Consider the following 20,525-nt stretch of genomic DNA (forward strand, 5'->3'; position numbering starts at 1 on the left):
TTTCCAAGACAAATACAAAACAAACATCAGCCACAGATACACAGCCAATATGAGGAAGAGATCCATTTAACAAGTCTTTACTTTCAATCTTAAAACATGATTTGGCATTTCTGCTTTTATTGTGTTAAGGATTCCTTTCAAATTTATTTAATGGATGTCTTCCTTTTTGGCTGTACATGGTCATACAAGTGGATGGTGTCATAGAAACCCCATTCTAGGGAGAGCTAATTTGGGTGAAATTCAGAGGGCCTCCAGATCTGCTAGTGTTAGAGATACATGCATTGCTTGTAGTTTAACCATGTACATGGTTTGGTTGTTCTCAGATGGTAAGACATAGGGTTTTTATTGTAACCACATGAAAAAGGGAATGCCTTGGTACATAACCTGCCTAAAAGGGATAGGTAGACTTAAAAACTAAGGCTGCAAATCATGGATTCTGTTAAAACTCCCTTAAGCTAGGCCTAGCCAACTTCATAGCACTCACTGAAGGCATTAAAAGAGGGGGGGGGGGAAAAAAAAAACAACCTGGTGTCTAATTCATAAAAGCAGTAAGATAATACAGTTGCTTAACCTGGATATATTGTTAAAATGGTCAAGGCAAGATACAAAATTGCTCATAATTACCTACTGCTCATGCAGGTGTGATGGAAACTACTGGGAGACCTGCCTATGGGCCAGTCTGACACTGGAGGTGTATGTTATGGAATAAACTACACTGGAACAAGGAGAACTTGTAAACAGAAAAGTCATTATGATGCTGACAGAAGATTTGCAGAACATGTGAAGGAGGGTGTGATGTTCTTATGCTGGCACTACCTATTTGACCATAAATGGATCGTGCTCAGGCAAGCATATAAGCTACCATGGGAATTTAAGGTTTGCTCAGAGTTGCTTAAACTGAAAGAAAAACAGAAATTCTTCACTGCTGCATTAAATGGAGTCTCTCACCTTCTAGAATGTCTAGCCTATTCATATGGGCATACAGTTTCATAAAGTACTAACAGTAGAAAAAAATGTAAGGATAGTAACACAGGTAGTTGTGTGAAAGTGCAGGCCTAACTGTCTAAGAGCCCTACTTCTACAAGCAACACATCAAGGAGACCCAACTTGGATTCTACACTTTTCAAAAAACTGTTACCACTAATATGGCATCAATTTCCAGAGTAGAAGCAGCATAATGGGCCTCTAAAACACCTGCCACTACAGGCAACCCACTAGATGGAGACCCAACTTCAAGTCTCTACAGTCCAAAAGATTGCAACTTCAGCAACAGCAGGCCCAGAAACCACTGCAAAGGTGGCACAGACTGCAATAATGTGAGATCAATGCATGATACTGTAAGAGGTGGCCAGAATGGTAGTAGCAGCCAAGGACACCGGGGCTCTGGTGTTCTGGCCTCATCCCACAGGAAAACTATCAACTTCTACCAGAATATCTGTTTGAGGTGCTGGTCCACGGACAGGGATTCCACTGCGGTGTGACCCAGCTCCTGCACACTTGGTTTCAGTGCTCAAGGATGAAATAATGGACACAGATACTGGTTCAGAAATCAATGTAACGATTTTACTTTGCTCTTCAACGGTCCCAGACACATCAGTTAAAATACAGTCCACACAGCATTCCTCCTGCACTTTCCCTTTCTTACTTTCTGTATCCTCACGTGCATTATGGGGTAGTAGCGCCCTTGGTGGTACCGCAACATCACTCCTGTAGGACCTCAAGACATATGGGAACCCGTTCTGAATCGGATTTGCAAGCTTCAGCCCTATTAAAGATCTGCCACATGGTGAACACTCTGCGCCCTGCCCAACTTCTGGACCACGTTTTCCTTTCAGTTCCTGTTGCTGTCATAAACTGCAATTTTCCCGGGGGCTCCGGTCTTATCCAGCACCCGTCTGACACTACCCGTGCTTTTCTTTACAATAACGTTGTGTAGCTGCTATAGCGTCCTGGGCTTAGAACCCTTGTGAGCTTGTTGGGCGTGCTCGCCCTTGGAGAAAAAAGGATTTAGTTCAGCTCACCCCTCATTGATGCTGCAGCAAGGACACGTCTCCTCTTGGAATACTTCATAGAAAAAGGAAGGACCAGCTCAAGGAGTAAAATCCAGAATTTACTTTATTTCATTAAAATACAAGCATGGCTGCTATAGTCATCATTGTGGTTTTTACCCTGACATGGGATAGCCGCACAGAAAGTGCCCAGGAGGTTCTGTACGCGTTTCGAGCGGTATACGCTCTTAGACTCAGCAGCCATGCTTGTATTTTAATGAAATAAATAAAATTCTGGATTTTACTCCTTGAGCTGGACTTTCCTTTTTCTATGAAGTGCTCGCCCTTCTGCCTTATTCCTATAGTCTACACTTAACCCATAGCTCCTCCTACAGTTAACCCCTATGTGAACTTCCTATCAGCTAGATCTAATAAGGCCCACTAGAATACCCCCATCTAGTGGCCCGCAGCAGAACTATACTTACCCATATTTATAAACTCTATACTAATAGTGCCCTCCATTATTGCACCCCAAGGATGCATTGACTTACCCTAAACTTATACATCAGTATGCAAGCATAAGACAATACAATCTATTACAATATGTACAACATGGTAACACATATAATGTGGCAGTACCAATGAAAATGGCAGTAATACACAATAGTGTAGCAGTACCGAACATAATCATATCTACACAACATTAAAAATATATTAATATTAGAACTCCTTAAAGGGGAGGTGCATTAAAGGGATATTCTATTTCAATCCCCTACAACACTAAACAACTCAAACTCCTGGTCTGCGACTGGGGTGCAAAAGTCATTGGAGATCCATGCCTTGATCCTCTTAATGATAGGCAATCTACACTTTCAGGGGGCAGCCAGATGCACTTATCCGTCAGCACACCACCAGCAGCGCTGAAGACACGTTGTGACAAAACCTCCAAGGCGTGACAGGTGAGCTCAGGTCACAATTCAGTTTTTTTTTTTGAAGACCAAAAGGCAAAAGGTTTCAAATTTTTCATGATGGCATTTATATTGACCTAAAGATACTCCTGCACCATCCTCTCCAGTTGTTCACAACATGTTAGACTTATACTCTGTTCTGCTAGTGCATAGGCTGGTCTAAAAAAAGTGTGAAATGACTCGCAGAAATTGCTTATGCCACTTGCACTTCTGTTAATATTTTAGCTATGACACCTTGATGTTCCCAGGGTTGGAAGTCTAGAACTGCCATGCACACCGTGTGCCTCACTGCTGTCTTGGTGAAAGCCACTCTTAAACTTGTTTACATACGTGTTTTGATACTCCAGCATGAGAACGGTTCTTTCCAGGGGAGGAAGCATCTGGCAACATTTACTCTTGTACCATGGAGTTAACAGAGTGGCAACCCAGTAGTCAGCGCTATTTCTAACCCTAAGAATACAGGCATCATGTTGAAGATAGGACCGCACCGCAAACCATGGACAACAGAGAGAGGATCATTAGTCTCTTGATCTCCTGACTGTTGCCCATCCATCACCTCTTTCTTCTCATCCTCAATTTGTTCATCAGCTCCTGCCCCTTCACCAACAGTTTATCTGGTACCATCAGCCCCCTCGATCACTGTAATCCACCCTTTCATGGCATCCGCCTGTGCGATGAAAGTCCAGAACTTAGAGATATTGTTGTCCCTTCTGCATCCTCCTGTGCTTCTACCTCTTCCTCTGGGACCACCACCTCCTCACACAGACTATTCAAAGTGTGCTCCATCATGTAGATGACCGGAATAGTGATGATGATGATGGCATCGTCAGGGCTAACTATCTTAGCAGCCATTTTGACACTGTGCAGAGGTCTGTCATCTGTGCCCACTCCGCAAGCGTGATTTGCACCACATCCGTACTGCGTTGGCCCAGGCTATGCAAAAGGACATACTGCACCAGTGCTTGTCTCTGCTGCCACAGTCTCTGCAACATGTGCAGAGTGGAATTTGACTGTGTTGGAACATCGCAAATCAAATGGTTAACTGGTAGGCCGAAAGACCTCAGTAGCGATGCAAATCGATGACTTGTGGGGTGTGATTGTCAGAAGTGAGCACATTGCGACTGTGCTTTCTGCAGCAGTGCATTCAGGATAGTGGCGGAAAAATTGATGTACCACGAGGTTGATGACGTGAACCATGCAAGGCATGTGTGTCAGACTGCCCTGGTGTAGGGCCGCCACCAGGTTTGCATCGTTATCACACGTGGCATTCCCAGGTTCAGTGAAGACAGCCACTGCTCTAACTCGGCCTGGATAGCTGTCCACAACTGTTGAACTCTGTGATTGCGATCTCTAAAGCAAATAAATTTTAACACTGCCTGATTGAGGTGAGCCATGGCTGTGCAGTTAGGAGGCAGGTGGGATTCTCTCTGCACTGTTGGAGGAACGCATGTCTCATTAAGGGAGAGGTTAAAGGCTCAGGCGGAGGCCCTAGAGGAAGTGGAGGAGCCAGAATCAGTGGAGGAAGTGTTACATACAGAGTTTTGTTCTGCAAGCCTTGGGGATTCCAAGACTTGTGGAGCAGCCCCTTGACCGCCTGCCCCCACAGCCACCTGAGTCATCCAGTGCCCAGTCAGCAACATGTAACCCCCCACCCATGTTTGCTTGTCTAGGTGTCAGTGGTGAAATGCCCCCTGGCAGACATAGATTTTTTCAGGGAATAGGTGATGTTGTCAGTGACATGCTGGTGTAGTGCAGGCTCAGCTTTCTTAGAGAAGTAATCGCGACTGAGCAACTGGTACTGGGGGACTACGACAGCCATCAACTTTTGGAAACCATCTGTATCCACCAGATGCAAAGGCAGCATTCCTGTGGCCTACAGATTGGAGATGGTGAAGTTCAAGCTCTTAGCTTTGGCATGGATAGGAAGAAACATTCTTTTACCTGACCAAAGCTGCGGGACCGAGGGCTGGCTGGTGTGCTGAGAGAGGGTGGAGTAGTGTGAACAAGACAAACTGCTGGACTGAGCGTGAGGTGCAGGCAGAGATGTTATGGTGGATTGAGTAAGCTGTGATGTGCTAGGTGACACAAAAACAGCAGGCATGTCCACTTCCATAACAGCTGACTGGCTCTCATTCACCTCGACTGTAGGGGGTAAACAAGTGTAGTTTCTGCTGCCGAACACCTGTGTGAGAGAACACTTGGCATGGTGACGGTGGAGGAAAAAGCAGCCCATGGTTGGCGAGGCCCGCTAGTTGGCATTTTAGCGCAGTGAGATTCCCATACTAAGGCATGTTGATCGCGCATGTGCCAGTTCATGCATGTAATTGTCAAGTTATTGCAATTTTGCCTCTACCGAGTATTTCTTATTTATTTTTTTGCAAATTTGGCTCATAACGTAAGTTGGGTCATGCTTTGCAGTCACAAAAAATTCCCAGGTTAGGCAACCCTTTTCACCCTTGTGAACTGCAGATTCGCGACCGTTGCTGGTCACAGCCAGAGTTGTGGCTGATGATGCAGAGCTTGCATCCGTGTCTGTGTGGGAATCTGCAGTGTAATCTCCTAGTCTTCCCCCTACACCACCTCCTCTGCTGAGGTACTCAGCTGCGTACCACTGGGTTCACACCAAGTGGGATCTACAGCCTCATCATCCTGTACCAGTCGTGACTTGTATTGTTTAAGACTACTGTACTTGTTTTTATTATGTATACCCCCCTTCACATGTAAAGCGCCATGGAATAAATGGCGCTATAATAATAAATAATAATAATAATCCTCTCTATTCTCACACTCATCACCTTCCTCCTCTTCCTGCGCTGACACCACAGTAAAGTCCGCGTGCACCTCTGGTATCTCAGTCTCATCAGGATCACCTCCACCCTCGGTGGTTAATGTCTGGTGACGAGGGTCTGGATTCTGCTAAGACCCTACTTCGTACAGCCCCGGATCCAACATGAAAAAATTTGGGGCATTGGTGCAGATGCTTTCTTCCTCTGGATTCTGTGAATCTTTGAAGCAGACCTCTGATGTCCATGGAATAGAGTTCTGCAGAATGGCCCGTCTGTGGTTCCCTACAGTACTTGGGCGTTTGGAAATTTGTGATGTGGGGGTAAACAAGGGTGGTTGGGGTGCCATCTCTGAGAATTGTTCTGTGTGTGATGTTAAGGTGGAGGAAGAGGAGGAGAGGCCACTTGATGCAGCGCTTGCCATCCCCTGGAGCACATGCTCTTTCTGAGTTTCGTCTACAAGGCATACTGCTGTGTGGCTGGTAAAGAAAGGGAATGGAGTAGCCCGTTTAGTAAGAGATGTAGTCAGAGGTCATTGGATAGGACGACACAGTGTTTGTTCAGTTGAGCTTTCATTAACATTAACACCTAACCCACGTACACGTCGAAGACCAAGCCTATTCCGCCTTCCACCATGACATCGCTTTTTCCCACTCATGTAGTGAGGCCGTACTGGGGCCCTGCCATAAAAGGGAGGCCGACATGACAGAATTGGGGTAGGAATCTGAGTGAGAATGTGGATAACAAGTACGGAAGGGGTTAAGCTAGTAGGGGAGGCTACTGTGAACACCAATGTGGGAGGAGGGACTGTAGGGGAGGGATAGCAGGGAAAAGGGGTATATAATAGGATGACCGGGAAGAAAGCAGCCATCTTAGGCACATACTGGATCAAGTTAGGAATCTCCCATCCACCCTCCCTTTAATTTTATAGTTTGATATGAAGTTACAGGAGTCAGGACTAAGGGGTTAGCAAAATCTTATTAAGTGGCAGCAGGTAGTGGAACCCCTGTGCTAAGGGAGTGGAAGGACTCGTTGGTGGTGGAATAGGTTATTAATTCCAGGTTGGTTAACACCTGCCAATGAGCTGATGCTAAAGGTAAAATATTCAGCCTGAGCAGTTGGTTATATACATATTGCCTGTCACAAATCAGGGGCTTCAAAGACCATCCTCCAAGTTTAATCTGTTATAATTGTTGTTTGCTGTAATAAAGGCTGCTGTGGCCATTAAAATCCATCCTGGTCTGTAGTTTGGTTATTTAAAGGAATTGGGATGGTAGGAGGGGGAAGTACAGTGGGTACCGAAAGTATTCAGACCCCTTTACATTTTTCACTCTTTGTTTCATTGCAGCCATTTGGAAAATTCAAAAAAGTTCATTTTTTTCTCATTAGTGTACACTCTGCACCCCATCTTGACTGAAAAAAAACAGAAATGTAGAAATTTTTGCAAATTTATTAAAAAAGAAAAACTGAAATATCAGATGGTCATAAGTATTCAGACCCTTTGTTCACACACTCATATTTAAGTCACATGCTGTCCATTTCCTTGTGAACCTCCTTGAGATGGATCTACCCCTTCAATGGAGTCCAGCTGTGTTTAATTAAACTGATAGGACTCGATTTATAAAGGCACACACCTGTCTATATGAGACCTCACAGTGTTAGGGCGCAGCCCGGGGTCCACCGTGCAGAGATGGAACCTGCTGCTGAGTAATGGTGGAGGATAAGCGGCAACAAATAAATGAACACACGTGGGTTAATGTCACCCGGTGTGCACTGGAGCGAGTCCTGTTGCTCCACAGAACCGCATAGCCGCACAGTGTAAACAGCGGAGCCTGTTAAGCTCACAGGTCTCAGCCGTATGAGCGTTAGTATGCAGACACAGGACTCTGCCCCAAGGACACGGGGTTAGAGTCCCTCTAGTCCACTAGCACTCGGCGCCGCAGCTGCGGTGCCAGCAAGGAAGCAACTGAAATAGTAACGCACCTGGTGCGCACTGCACCGCTGAGGTGGATGCCACTAACCACCCTGACTAGGGTAAGGAAAGCGCTAGACTGTGCACGGCGTCACGCGGATGCAGTCACTCAGGTGCCTTGTGCTGAATGGCACAATATGGCGCTTAGAAAGGTGCTGTGACTTGGAAGCACTGTGGCACTAGACTTAGCCACTACAAGGTGCTGACTCTGACTCTAATAGCCCTATAACATGCGTATCCAAGGGAGGGGAGTCATAATGAGTCAGTCACCAGAAGCATGCATCCATCATCACTCACACAAAACATAATAAGAGTCTATACTAACGCATGGCCATGCGGCTCTTTTATAGCAGCGTCCTTCCGGGACCTTCCTGACCCTCCTGATGGTCCAACCGAGCTGGAGAAGGACCTGAGCATGTGACCTCCGATCTCCAATGAGAGATCGTCCCACGGGCATGCTCAGTGGACCGAAAGGAGGACTTAGTCCCTGAAGTAGCTCGCTGCTGACCAGCATGTGTTGCTATAGCTGGAATAGAAGTGGCAGCAGCAACCGAACCTACAGAGCTGGTCTGACCAGAGCACCTGGATCGATGAGTCTGCTGAGCAGCCTCCTGTGCGGCCTGAGAGGAATAGGAGACCGCCGAATGCAAGGCTCGGGATTCCTGCTGTGCAGCGCCTGGGACCTGACGCCTAACACACAGCTCACAGTGCATGTCAGACCAAATGAGAATCATGAGGTCAAAGGAACTGGCCAAGGAGCTCAGAGACAAAATTGTCGCAAGGCACACATCTGGCCAAAGTTACAAAAGAATTTGTGCAGTACTCAAGGTTCCTAAGGGAACAGTGGCCTTCATAACCCTTAAATGGAAGAAGTTTGGGACCACCAGAAGTCTTCCTAGACCTGCCCATCCAGTCAAACTAAGCAATCGCGGGAGAAGAGCCTTGGTGAGAGAGGTAGTGAAGAACCCCAAGATCACTGTGACTGAGCTCCACAGATGTAGTAGGGAGATGGGAGAAAGTTCCACAAAGTCAGCTATCACTGCAGCCCCCCTCCAGTCGGGCCTTTATGGCAGAGTGGCCCGACGGAAGCCTCTCCTCAGTGCAAGACTTAGGAAATCCAAGCATATAAAGAAAAAGAGGGTGGCACTCACCAGTTTAAAAAATTATTTAATTTCTTAAAGCATCTTCAACGGGGTAGTGGAAGAGGGAATGTGTGGACCATGACCGTCGTTTCGTGCTTTTGCGCTTCTACGGGTCAAGAAGTTTTAAATGGCTGCAATGAAACAGAGTGAAAAATTTAAAGGGGCCTGAATACTTTCCGTACCCACTGTATATGTAAAGGGCAGCTCACCCAAGACTCGCCAGTGCCCTTTATCATGTCTGTAATTTTCCCCTCCTTTAACCTGCTGTTTCACAACCTTAGGCTTAGGCTGCACCTGACACTAAATGAACAATCACTATTTATTTTCTTAGATGGTGTACCTGAACAACACTCATACCTAACAATTTTGATGAGCAAATGGGGCCTCCTGATTCCTCACTGCAACACAATTTTATCCCAAATGATTTGGATTAGAAAATAGGGCCTCCTGGCTGAAACCCAATATTAGGACTAACGATTTTTAAGAGGAAATGTGTCCTCCTGATTCCTCACTGCAACACAGTTTTATCACGAATGATTTGGAATAGCAAATAGGGCCTCCTCGTTTAACCCCAATATAAGGCCTAAACGATTTTTAAGAGGAAATGTGTCCTCCTAATTCATCACTGCAACACAGTTTTTGCCCAAACTATTTTGATTAGAAAATGGTGCCTCCTGAGACTGCAACACAGTTTTAGCACAATCTAGTTAGATGCTAGAAGATCGATTTCATACAGGACAGGATCATATCTAGCTAACTGACAAGTTCACTTTCAGCAGCAGCAGCTGTAGCCGGAGCAGCCTCTCTGCGCTGTGACACTGAGAAAATGGCGACAGTAAGACAAGATGTCCACTTTTATATGGACAGGGACATGTGACTTCGGCAGCCAATCATAGAAGACCTTGTGTCATGAAGTTATGGTTTCTACACCCTGATTAGCTGCCGGAATGTACACACATTAAATTATTAAAGAAAAAAAATTACACTCCGCAGCTCCTCTTACTTAGACACACCCCCTCCCTTCATAAAACACATTCTCCCAGCTCATCATACTGCACCACTATCTTAGACAAAGTCAAAAGAAAAGCATTATTGGAAACGCAATCATTTACCGAACTGTGACCGAATTTTGCTGAGTTTGAGGAAAAATGCTACGGAATGCTGAGGAATGTGCCACATTTTTGCCAAATATGAGATTAGTGAACGGTTTCCAAACAAGTTCGCTCATCTCTAGTGATTGCCTCCCACCACAACAAGACATCCTGGAAGTGGATCAACATTTCAGATCTGATGATCAAACACCAGTTGCTGAAGATATCTATAAAAACCTAGAGTTAAGGGCCTGTCACACTAAGCGATATCGCTAGCAATATCGCTATAACTTGTGATATCGCTATGTCTGATACTTACCTACGACCCGCTCCCCTGCTGGTTATCGCTGTTCGTGCGAGAACGTCCAGGACTGTTTCTCGTCGTCAGCTTCCTGCGGTGCTTCCTGTGGAGAGACGAGCGACGAGCGTGGAGCCGGGCAGGAGGACGCAGGATCGCCTATTGTGACAGGTAAGTAGCGACCCCCGTCCCCAGCGATGTCGCTGGTGAGATCTGCCTGTGTGGCAGCTCACTAGCGACCACTTAGCGATGTACCAGCGATCCTGACCGCGTCATATCGCTGGTGGGGATCGCTGGTACATTGCTAAGTATGACAGTACCTTTAGAGAAATCACCAGACCATACAGAAACTGATGGTCCGACAGAAGGACAAGATGTTACGGATATAGTTCCAAGAGCATTGGAGGAAGTACGGGAAATAAATGCGGAGGAAGAAACCACTGTAACAGAAGGAACTGTAGTATCAAAGGAACAACCCAGCAGCAGGACTTCGACTCAAGAAGTAAGAAGACCAGTGATGCTGACATGTGATACACTAGGTGAACCGAGCAAAGTACTAAGGACTGTTGAGTTGAAATAGGTATTGCTGCCTATTGACCAGGTAAGCCAACCTGAGTGTTATGTCCCAGTGATGTACTTTACAAAAGACATTACCGGAGTGAATAGATACTTTGCCTTAACTTAAACTAAAAGGGTTTGTAATAACAAAGCATGATAAAAGTACTTGAGACTAGTTAGCGCTGGATGAAGACGAACGAAAATCTCCAGCTGAAGAGATGATGATTGTTTAAGTTGTTCTATTTCTTACAGGAGACCTACAAGTTAGAAAAGATTGTTGTTAATCTTTTAACCCCTTCCCGACCTGTGACGCCACGTAGGCGTCATGAAAGTCGGTGCCAATCCGACCAGTGACGCCTATGTGGCGTCATGGCGAGATCCCGTTCCTGCGGGTCGGGTGACCGGGGTCACTGAAATGTCACCTGACCCACAGGTACAGGAGGACTTGTACTTGACCCCAGGGGTGGTGGCTTTGCCCCCCCATGGCCATGATCCCTCTGATTGGCTGTTGAAAGTGAAACTGCCAATCAGAGCAATTGTAATATTTCACCAATGAAACTTGGTGAAACATTACAATCCAGCCATGGCCGATGCTGCAATATCATCGGCCATGGCTGGAGATCGTGATCTGCTGCACCCACCGACTGACGGCGGCGATCTGCCATCGGCATCAGTATTTCCTCCCCTCTGTCCTGCCCTCCGCTCCCCTCTTCTGCCTTCTGCTCCCCCCTTCTGTGTTCCACTCCCCCCCGTCATCCGATTCCACCTCTTCCCCCTCGGTACCTCCTGGTGTCGCTCCCGGTGATCCTCCGTCTCCAAGCCCTTCCCCATGGGTGCCACCATCTTCTTCCGGTAAAAAAAAATGGCGGGCGCATGCGCATTACGCTCGCCGAGATCTGCCGGCCGGCACCTGGCAGATTCGATTCATTCATTCCAAGTACATTTTGATCACTGTGATAGACTCTATCACAGTGATCAAAATAAAAAAAACAGTAAATAACCCCCCCTTATCACCCCCTTAGATAGGGAAAAATAATAAAATAAAACAAAAAAATTTTTATTTTTCCATTAGGGTTAGGGTTGGAATTAGGTTTAGGCTTACGGTTATGGTTAGGGGTTCAAAATTCTCACTACACATCTAGATAAGCTCCTTGGGGGTATAATTTCCAAAATGGTGTCACTTGTGGCGGGGTTTCTTCTGTTTAGGCAGATCAAGGGCTCTGCAAACGCAACATGACGCCCGCAGACCATTCCATCAAAGTCTGCATTTCAAAACGGCACTACTTCCCTTTCAAGCCCCGATGTGTGCCCAAACAGTGGTTCCCCCCCACATTTGGGGTACTAGGGTACTCAGGACAAATTGGACAACAACTTTTGGGGTCCAACTTTATCTGTTACCCTTGTGAAAATGAAAAATTGTAGGCTAAAAATCATTTTTGTGAAAAAAAAATGTTTTTTTATTTTCATGGCTCTGCGCTATAAACTTTAGTGAAATGGTTGAGGGTTCAAAGTTCTCACAACACATCTAGATAAGTTCCTTGGAGGGTCTAGTTTCCAAAATGGGGTCACTTGTGGGGGAGTTCCAATGTTTAGGCACACAGGGCCTCTCCATACGTGACATGGTGTCCGCTAACGATTGGAGCTAATGGGTCGCCCTTGCACACCAAGGGCAGCGGGGTACTCGGTACCGGGCCAGTGTTGAGGCGGGAATGTGTGACAGCAGCGGTGACTCGGTCCATGGCCCTGGGCGCCCAATATCAATGGCGGTGATGTGAATGGTGTTAAAGTTTATTATAATAGTTCGTGATGCCACCCGTGGTGTTTGGCAAGTAAGATGTTGAGCCAACGCTGCATGCAGATCCACTGGGACTGATGGTGTGGTGCAGCAAAGATGGTGTAGCTCCCCACAGGCGGAGCTGTAGTGCCAGGGCAGTGTAGGTGCAATGGATGAGGAGAGGCGCAGAATGGTATGGAGGCTGGTACCCAGGTGTAGTGGTGCGGGAATAACTGGAGGACACCAGGGTGTGCGGTTCCAAAGCTTTACTCACTGTTTGCAGTTCACTCAACTGCCTGCCTCCGTACCGTGTTCTCCAGGTCAGGGCTCCAGCCAACCTCCAGGCAGGATAGGATTCTCCCTTCCACACTCCGCCAATATGTACCTTACTGAACGACTCCTCAAATGCGCCTTTAGGTGCGAAGCACTCCAGTAGTTACCCTGGAATGCCAGTCTCTAGGTGTTCCTAGTCTTTACTTGTATGACAGACAGCTGTAGCATGCTTCGGGGACTCCTCACTGCATCCCGGCTCTCTATTCAGTTGCTGTTGTGTCCCAAGTCTATGATGGGAGCAAGGCGTTAGCGGCTTGCTACTCCTCCGGATAAAGATCCAATCAACCTCGGGGACCGGGCCCCGGATTTTGCGCTCTCTGGACTGGAAGGGTTCTCTATCTTTCTTCAACCAGCTTCCCACCGTCCTTCTATTCTCCTTCGTTCCGATCTGTTCTATCTCTCTTATGGAATCTGTAGTCTCCAGTCTACGTCTCTTTCTCCTTCTCTTCCTTCCCTAGGGAGCTCGTTCCACTAAGACCAGTCCTCAGCCTCTCCTGACTGACTGCCTTCCTCCGCCTTGAGCTCCTCTCAGACTGACCTGCTGTCAGCCTGCTCTCTCTCTCTCTCAGACCCTCGTCTGACTGACCTGAAATCCTACACCTTCCCTCTCTTTTGTATCATCACACTCCACCCGCCTCCCAGCACATCTCGTGTTGCGAAGCAGGGTTCCACGAGGGGTGCTCTGCTAACCCCCAGCCTGAAGCTGTTAGGTGGCCCCACTGAACTATCCTGTGTGTGGAATGCAGGTGTGGAGCGTGGTCAGGAGTTCCCACCTTTCCTGGATGGTGGGGCACTACACCTTAGGAGAAGGTGCAGTACCTCTGTGGGGACTGAAGCCTCAGGGGCGCAACACTAATTTTCCATTGAAAAGATCTGCTACTTACGGATCGTGGGCACCCAGCCTAAATCGTTACCTTCCCTCTTCTGTGAAGGATTCTAATTAATGGTCGCCCTGAGTAAGATTTACCCAGGATCCCAAAAGAACTCATGCTTCCTTTGTATCGCCTTCATATCCTGAGTGGCATGAATGCAACACTGTATCCGTGTAAAGTGTCCAGCACACAGACCCATTGAGTATGTGCTATATCCTCAAAATCGGATCAGAAATAGATGTGTTCTGAGCCTCGCAAATCTCATTCTCGGATCTGTGATTTCATGGCAATGTGAATAGATTTATGAAACTTTCAGTCTGTGTGTCATCCGATTATTTCTGCCAGCACACAAACATTTCACACAAATGTGTGAATGAGAACATATAAAGGAAGGCACTCATAGAACTAGGTAAAAAAACAACAATATTTAATATTTAAAATAATATCAAACATTGTGGGCTAAAGAGGTATATGGCAGTAAGCCAAAATATAGTTGGCACCATGGAAAGGCAGTCAAACATGTAAAGTGTGGATGGTTGTAAATAAGAGTCCTTGACTCATGTTTAAGTGCACAGTGCTGGAAGAGAACAGAAAACCTGTTCAGTAATGCAAAGTGTTTACCTGAACCATGTGATGGTGCCACAGACCCTACGCACGTTCCGTCAACGTGCCTTCATCAGGGAGATGTCAAAGGACACATACCGTGCTATTAGGAACTTAGCATCACCTCCACCACTGTCTTGTAACCAGCTCCCCCACACTGTTCACTATAAGCCTATTGTCACCATCTCCCCCCCCACTGTTCACTATGTTTCCTTTCACCATCTCTTGCCTCCACTATTCACTATAAGCCTATTGTCACCATCTTCCCCCACACTGTTCACTATAAGCCTCTTGTCACCATCTCCCCCCCACTGTTCACTATAAGCCTCTTGTCACCATCTCCACCCCACTGTTCACTATAAGCGTCTTGTCGCCATCCCCCCACTGTTCACTATAAGCCTCTTGTCACCATCTCCCCTCCACTGTTCACTATAAGCGTCTTGTCGCCATCCCCCCACTGTTCACTATAAGCCTCTTGTCACCATCTCCCCCCCACTGTTCACTATAAGCCTCTTGTCGCCATCTCCCACTGTTCACTATAAGCCTCTTGTCACCATCTCCCCTCCACTGTTCACTATAAGCCTCTTGTCGCCATCTCCCACTGTTCACTATAAGGCTCTTGTCACCATCTCCACCCCAGTGTTCACTATAAGCCTCTTGTCACCATCTCCACCCCACTGTTCACTATAAGCCTCTTGTCACCATCTCCCCCCCACTGTTCACTATAAGCCTCTTGTCACCATCCCCCCATTGTTCACTATAAGCCTCTTGTCACCATCTCCACCCCACTGTTCACTATAAGCCTCTTGTCACCATCTCCCCCCCACTGTTCACTATAAGCCTCTTGTCACCATCCCCCCACTGTTCACTATAAGCCTCTTGTCACCATCTCCCCCCCACTGTCCACTATAAGCCTCTTGTTGCTATCCCCCCACTGTTCACTATAAGCCTCTTGTCACCATCTCCCCCCCACTGTTCACTATAAGCCTCTTGTCACCATCTCCACCCCACTGTTCACTATAAGCCTCTTGTTGCCATCCCCTCACTGTTCACTATAAGCCTCTTGTCACCATCTCCCTCCCACTGTTCACTATAAGCCTCTTGTCACCATCTCCACCCCACTGTTCACTATAAGCCTCTTGTCGCCATCCCCCCACTGTTCACTATAAGCCTCTTGTCACCATCCCCCCACTTCTGCGGAAATGCAGCAAAATCAGCAGCGTGTGCACACAGCCTAACACTGCAAAGTGTAGGAGAAGTTGTGGAGTTAATTTCTTTCTTTATTCAAACTAGAAAAACACTGATGACCACACGGATGATAAAAACGGACACAGGGATGACACACTGATGACACCGGTACCAATTTTATACAGACGTGTTTAAGGCTGGTTTCACATTTTTTTGCGCAGCGCATCGTGCGCGTCCATGCACATGCGGCATGCGCACCTATGTTTAATATGTTGTGCACATGGTCTAGAGTTTGCACGCGTTCATATGCATTTTCGTGCGCATGTTGTTTTTAAAGGTGTGCGCCTAGGCGCGCCAGATGCAACCTGTTGCATTTTTGGGTCCATCCAACGGCGTAAAAAACCCTGCATGCGTACACTTGCGCAAGGAATGCAACAAAATAATGCATTACAGTCTATGGGAATGCAGGCGTGCGCATGGACATGCGCACACCTGCGTTACAAAACGCATGCATTTTAAGAGTTAACATGGCTAGAAACTGGTTAAAATGCATGCGGCTAAAAAACGCAAACGCATGCAAAACGCATGATGGTTTTTTTTTGCATGCGTTTCTATTGCGCACGAAGCACTGTGCTAAAAAACGCTAATGTGAAAGTAGCCTTAGGCTACGTGCACACGCTGCGGAATGGGGTGCGGATTTGGCCGCGCGGATTTTGTAAAACCCGCAGGTAAATCTGCTGGTCAAAAGACCTGCGGTTTTACCTGCGGATTGCTCTGTCATGTCAATTCTTTCTGCGGTTTCAAAACCGCAGGAAAACCGCACAGAAAAATCCGCACCGTCTGCACTGCAGTTTTTTATTCCCATAGGGAATAATGGTGCTGTACTGCCAAATCCGCTGCAGAACCGCAGCAGAATCCACAGCGTGTGCACACACCCTTAGGCTACTTTCACACTAGCGTCGTGTGACGTACGTCGCAATGCGCCGTTTTGGAGAAAAAACGCATCCTGCAAAGTTGCCCGCAGGATGCGTTTTTTCTCCATAGACCTGCATTAGCGACGCATTGCGACGTATGGCCACACGTAGCATCCATTGTGCGACGGATGCGTCGTGTTTTGGCGGCCGCGACGCACAAAAAAGTTACATGCAACCATGTAACGTTTTTTTGAGCGTTGTGTCTGCCATTTTCGACGGCGCATGCGCGGCCGAAACTCCGCCCCCTCCTCCCTGGACATTACAATGGGGCAGCGGATGCGTTGAAAAACTGCATCCGCTGCCCCCGTTGTGCAAATCTTTCACAATGTGCGTCGGTACGTCGGCCTGACGCATTGCAACGGGCCCGTACCGACGCAAGTGTGAAAGTAGCCTTATACAGATGTGTGACGGAGGTCTAAACAGGAGGAGGGATCATGGGGATTTACTACTACCGTTTGCAGCTGTGACTTGTTGAGCACAATTTAAAGGCTCCTGTGCAGATCCCTGAGCAGCTCATTCACTTTTCAGGATGCTGGTGGTAGTAGTGGGGTGGCTGGTGTTGCTCTGCCTAGGCTCTGGCATCCAGGCAGGAAAAAGTAAGTGAGGGGTTAACCAGTTTGGTTGGTGGTTAGAAGCTTTGGTATTACAAGCGCCACAATGTATGTTATAGACCTAGATTGGTTTTGTGTTGGTTATGTGTATGCATGTGTACAGGATGTCTTATGGCCTGTGCTGCCATTAAAAAATGGACATGTCAGTGTGTCTTTCCCACAGACACATGGTCTGTGGAAACACCCTGACATGTGAACAGGCCCATTCACTTGAATAAACAACCATTCCTCCTGAGTCTGTGTGGTTAAGTAGTACTGTACAGCCACCTTTGGTGTATTGCCAGGTTCTGTAGAAATTGTGGGACAAGTTTTGTTGCCATTTTTACTAGTGTGAAAATGTAAAGTCTTTGAAACAAACAACTTTGGTGGTAAAAAAAATGTCTTGTCCTCACTGCCCAATGGTGTAAAATTCTGTGACACATCCATGGTGTCAACATGATCATTTCACCCCTAGATGAACTCACGGAGAGATGGGGTCCCTTATGGGTGGGGGGGGGGGGTTCAGCAGTTCTGGCACCTCAAGGGCTCTCCCAGTGGGTCATGGCACCTGCAAACCATAACTGTAAAATCTGCTGTTGCTTCCCTTCTGAGCTCTGCCATGTGCCCAAACAGTGGTTTACCCCAACATATGGGGTAACTGTACTCAGGATAACTTGCACTAACTCTTGGGATACAATTTCTTCTGTTGCACTGGGGCAAACAAAAAAATTGGGGGGGGGGGGGGGGGTGAAAAATCCACTTTTGTGAACTTTTTTTTCTTTTCCCCACAAACTGGTCATATAAAAAAAACTTTACCACTATCCTGAAGTACAATATATCACAAGAAAACTGTCAGAATCACTGGGATCCATGGAAATGTTCCAGAGTTATTACCTCAAAGGGAAAGTGGACAGAATTGTAAAAATTGGCCCGGCCATTAAAATGCCAACCACCCTTGGGGGTAAAGAGGTTAAGCATAATGTTATGATGTTGGCAAGGAATGTAGGGAGCAGTTTATTCTGTGTGGATGACTTCTAGACTTGATTTTTAGTGTCTCTACATTGTGTAACTTCACAGGGTTTCATGATGTAATGGAGTCTGGAAGGAAAGCTGGTTCTAAAGGTCACAATAACAATATCGCTGGCTGGTCTCCTGATACCAACTCCTGGGATGAGAAACTCTACCCTGCCTGGAAGGCTGACGATTCTAGATGGGAGAACTGCTGGAGAGGTATTCCTCAAATGTATGCATGGCTCCATGTCACTGACCATGACTTGCAATGCTGCTGACTCTCCTTTCTGTCTAGGTGGCAAAGTGGTGGCATTGCTGACCAGTGACAGCCCTGCGCTGATAGGGTCAAACATCACTTTTGCTGTGACCCTGCAGTTTCCCCGATGTCAGCAAGAGAATGAAGATGGAGACATTGAATATGAAAGGGGATGTGGAAATGGTAAATACAGAGCAAGCAGCTATAGATTGATGCTGTATCCTGGTATGAGGCCACTGAAGTATTGTTGTCTCTCTAGCTTCCTCCAGCTTCTCTGACCAGTATGTGTACAACTGGACCAAGTGGATGGACTTCTGTGATGAAGGAAACTGCAGCTTTTCCAGTAACTTTCCAGATGGAAAACCATTCCCACATCCCCTGCACTGGAGGCGCCACAACTTCATTTACATCTTTTCCACCCAAGGTAAGGCTTGTGGGTCTTCGTTTTAAGCTGGGTCTGAGGAAGTCAGGTGGCTATATGTCAAAGCTTTCATACCAGGAATCTGGAGTAGAGGCTCTGAAAAGTCAATTTAAGTGCAACTTGGCATTGAACCTACATTTTGACTAGTCTTCACACGAGTTCTCCCAGCTCAGTCAAAACTGGTAGCGCTGAGAAGATGGTGAGACAACAGTTTATCTAAGTCATGATCAGCTCTGATGTTCTTGGGCTGTAAGATCTCTGGCATGGCGCACACCACTCATTACATGCTCCAGAGTCATGGAGAGGTGGCAGAAATGTCTAACTCCAGCACACCCCATTATCCATGCCAGTCTTGATGAGTCAGTCAAGTAGTCTGTGGGGGTTGTGGTATTGTACAACAGTGCCTTTTTTAAAGGAGTTGTCCAGTGAAAATTTCTTCTCTACAGGAGAGAACATGCTAAATAGTGGGTGTCTCAGCGCTGCAACTAACCAGCAGAATGGGGCATGTCTTTTTGCTTAATGAAGCATTAGGTCTGATGTTTGACCACTGCTCCATTAACTCTGTTGGGCTGCCAATGCACGACACCTGTGGGTTGTTTTTTCATCACCCATTGCTTTCAATGGGTGAGAAACGTTGAAAGTGGTGTGCTGTATTTTGAAAAAACAAAGTTATTGGAAGTGTGAGGGGGGGAAAAAAATAGCCCTGCATGAGTTCTGAAATTTCAGACTTTGGTGGTACTACAAAACCCAGCTGAATCTGCACACAAAGAAAGCAAGGTGTGAACATATCCTTGCTAGACAAAGCAGCAGTAGGGCTATTTCCCTTGTAGGTGGTAGCGGTAGGTGAGAAATTATCTGACCTCCAAGTTTAATTGCTGGAATTGTATCAGGTCAGTGGAATATACTGTATGCAAAGGTGGCATCTGTTGCACCAATTTCTCACGGAACCACTTATTCAAGCTGGTGTGTTGGGATAATCCTGCTCCTAGAGTGTCCAATGACTTGTAGTTGACTCTTTGGTGTGCATATCTCAGACTAAGGATTATCTTTCTTCTGATCAGGCCAGTATTACCAACAGATGGGGAGATCTTCTGCCGTTCTGTCCATAAATACTACCAACATCACAGCCGGCACACAAATGATCAAAGTCACTGTCTTCAGGAGAGGTTACCGGAAACATTACCCAGTGGCAAAAGCGAGCGGCATATATGTAGTAACTGGTAAGTGGTGGCATAGACTGGGCCCTTAAATTCTAGCACAGACTGACACCCGTGGTGGCAGCATACAAGGATTTTGAAAGGGGAAGTGTTAGGCTGTGTGCACACGCTGTGGATTTATCCATGCGGCTTTGTCAAAAACCACAGGTCAATAGACCTGCGGTTTGACACCTGCCATGGAGCAGGTGCCAAACCACAGCGGAATCTGCACAAAGAATTGACATGCTGCGGCTTTGAAACTGCAGCAAATTTGCACTGTCTGCACAGCGGTTTTCATCTTTCATTGATTTTAATGGTACTGTACACCGCAGCAGAATCCGCAGCGTGTGCACACACCCTTACAGATCCTCAATGTCAAAGGAGCAGTTAGAGGGTCACACATGGATACTCTGTAGAGCCCACACTTCCTAATGTGAATTAAATGGTGTGGGGGTTGCTTAATTGTGCTAGGGTTTTGTTACAATACATGCATGGTCAGCACTCAAA

General features: G+C 46.8%; 1 protein-coding gene across 2 annotated transcripts in view; it reads left to right on the forward strand.

The window, feature by feature from the left end:
* LOC141095426 (protein QNR-71-like) overlaps nt 1–20,525 on the forward strand; it is a 34,146-nt gene that overhangs the window by 11,485 nt on the left and 2,136 nt on the right. The window contains exons 1-5 of one of the 2 annotated variants that reach the window (XM_073581414.1): nt 16,994–17,140; nt 18,212–18,364; nt 18,441–18,584; nt 18,661–18,825; nt 19,884–20,042. In XM_073581414.1, coding sequence (XP_073437515.1) covers nt 17,074–17,140; nt 18,212–18,364; nt 18,441–18,584; nt 18,661–18,825; nt 19,884–20,042 — 688 coding nt within the window. In that variant the 5' untranslated portion in view covers nt 16,994–17,073. Of the gene's footprint in view, nt 1–16,993; nt 17,141–18,211; nt 18,365–18,440; nt 18,585–18,660; nt 18,826–19,883; nt 20,043–20,525 lie in introns of those variants that run through there. The other variant, XM_073581415.1, reaches the window with a different exon arrangement.

The sequence above is a fragment of the Dendrobates tinctorius genome, unplaced genomic scaffold, assembly GCF_039654945.1.
Source record: "Dendrobates tinctorius isolate UK_male_01 unplaced genomic scaffold, ASM3965494v1 ptg000070l, whole genome shotgun sequence".
In the NCBI taxonomy this organism is placed as follows: domain Eukaryota; kingdom Metazoa; phylum Chordata; class Amphibia; order Anura; family Dendrobatidae; genus Dendrobates; species Dendrobates tinctorius.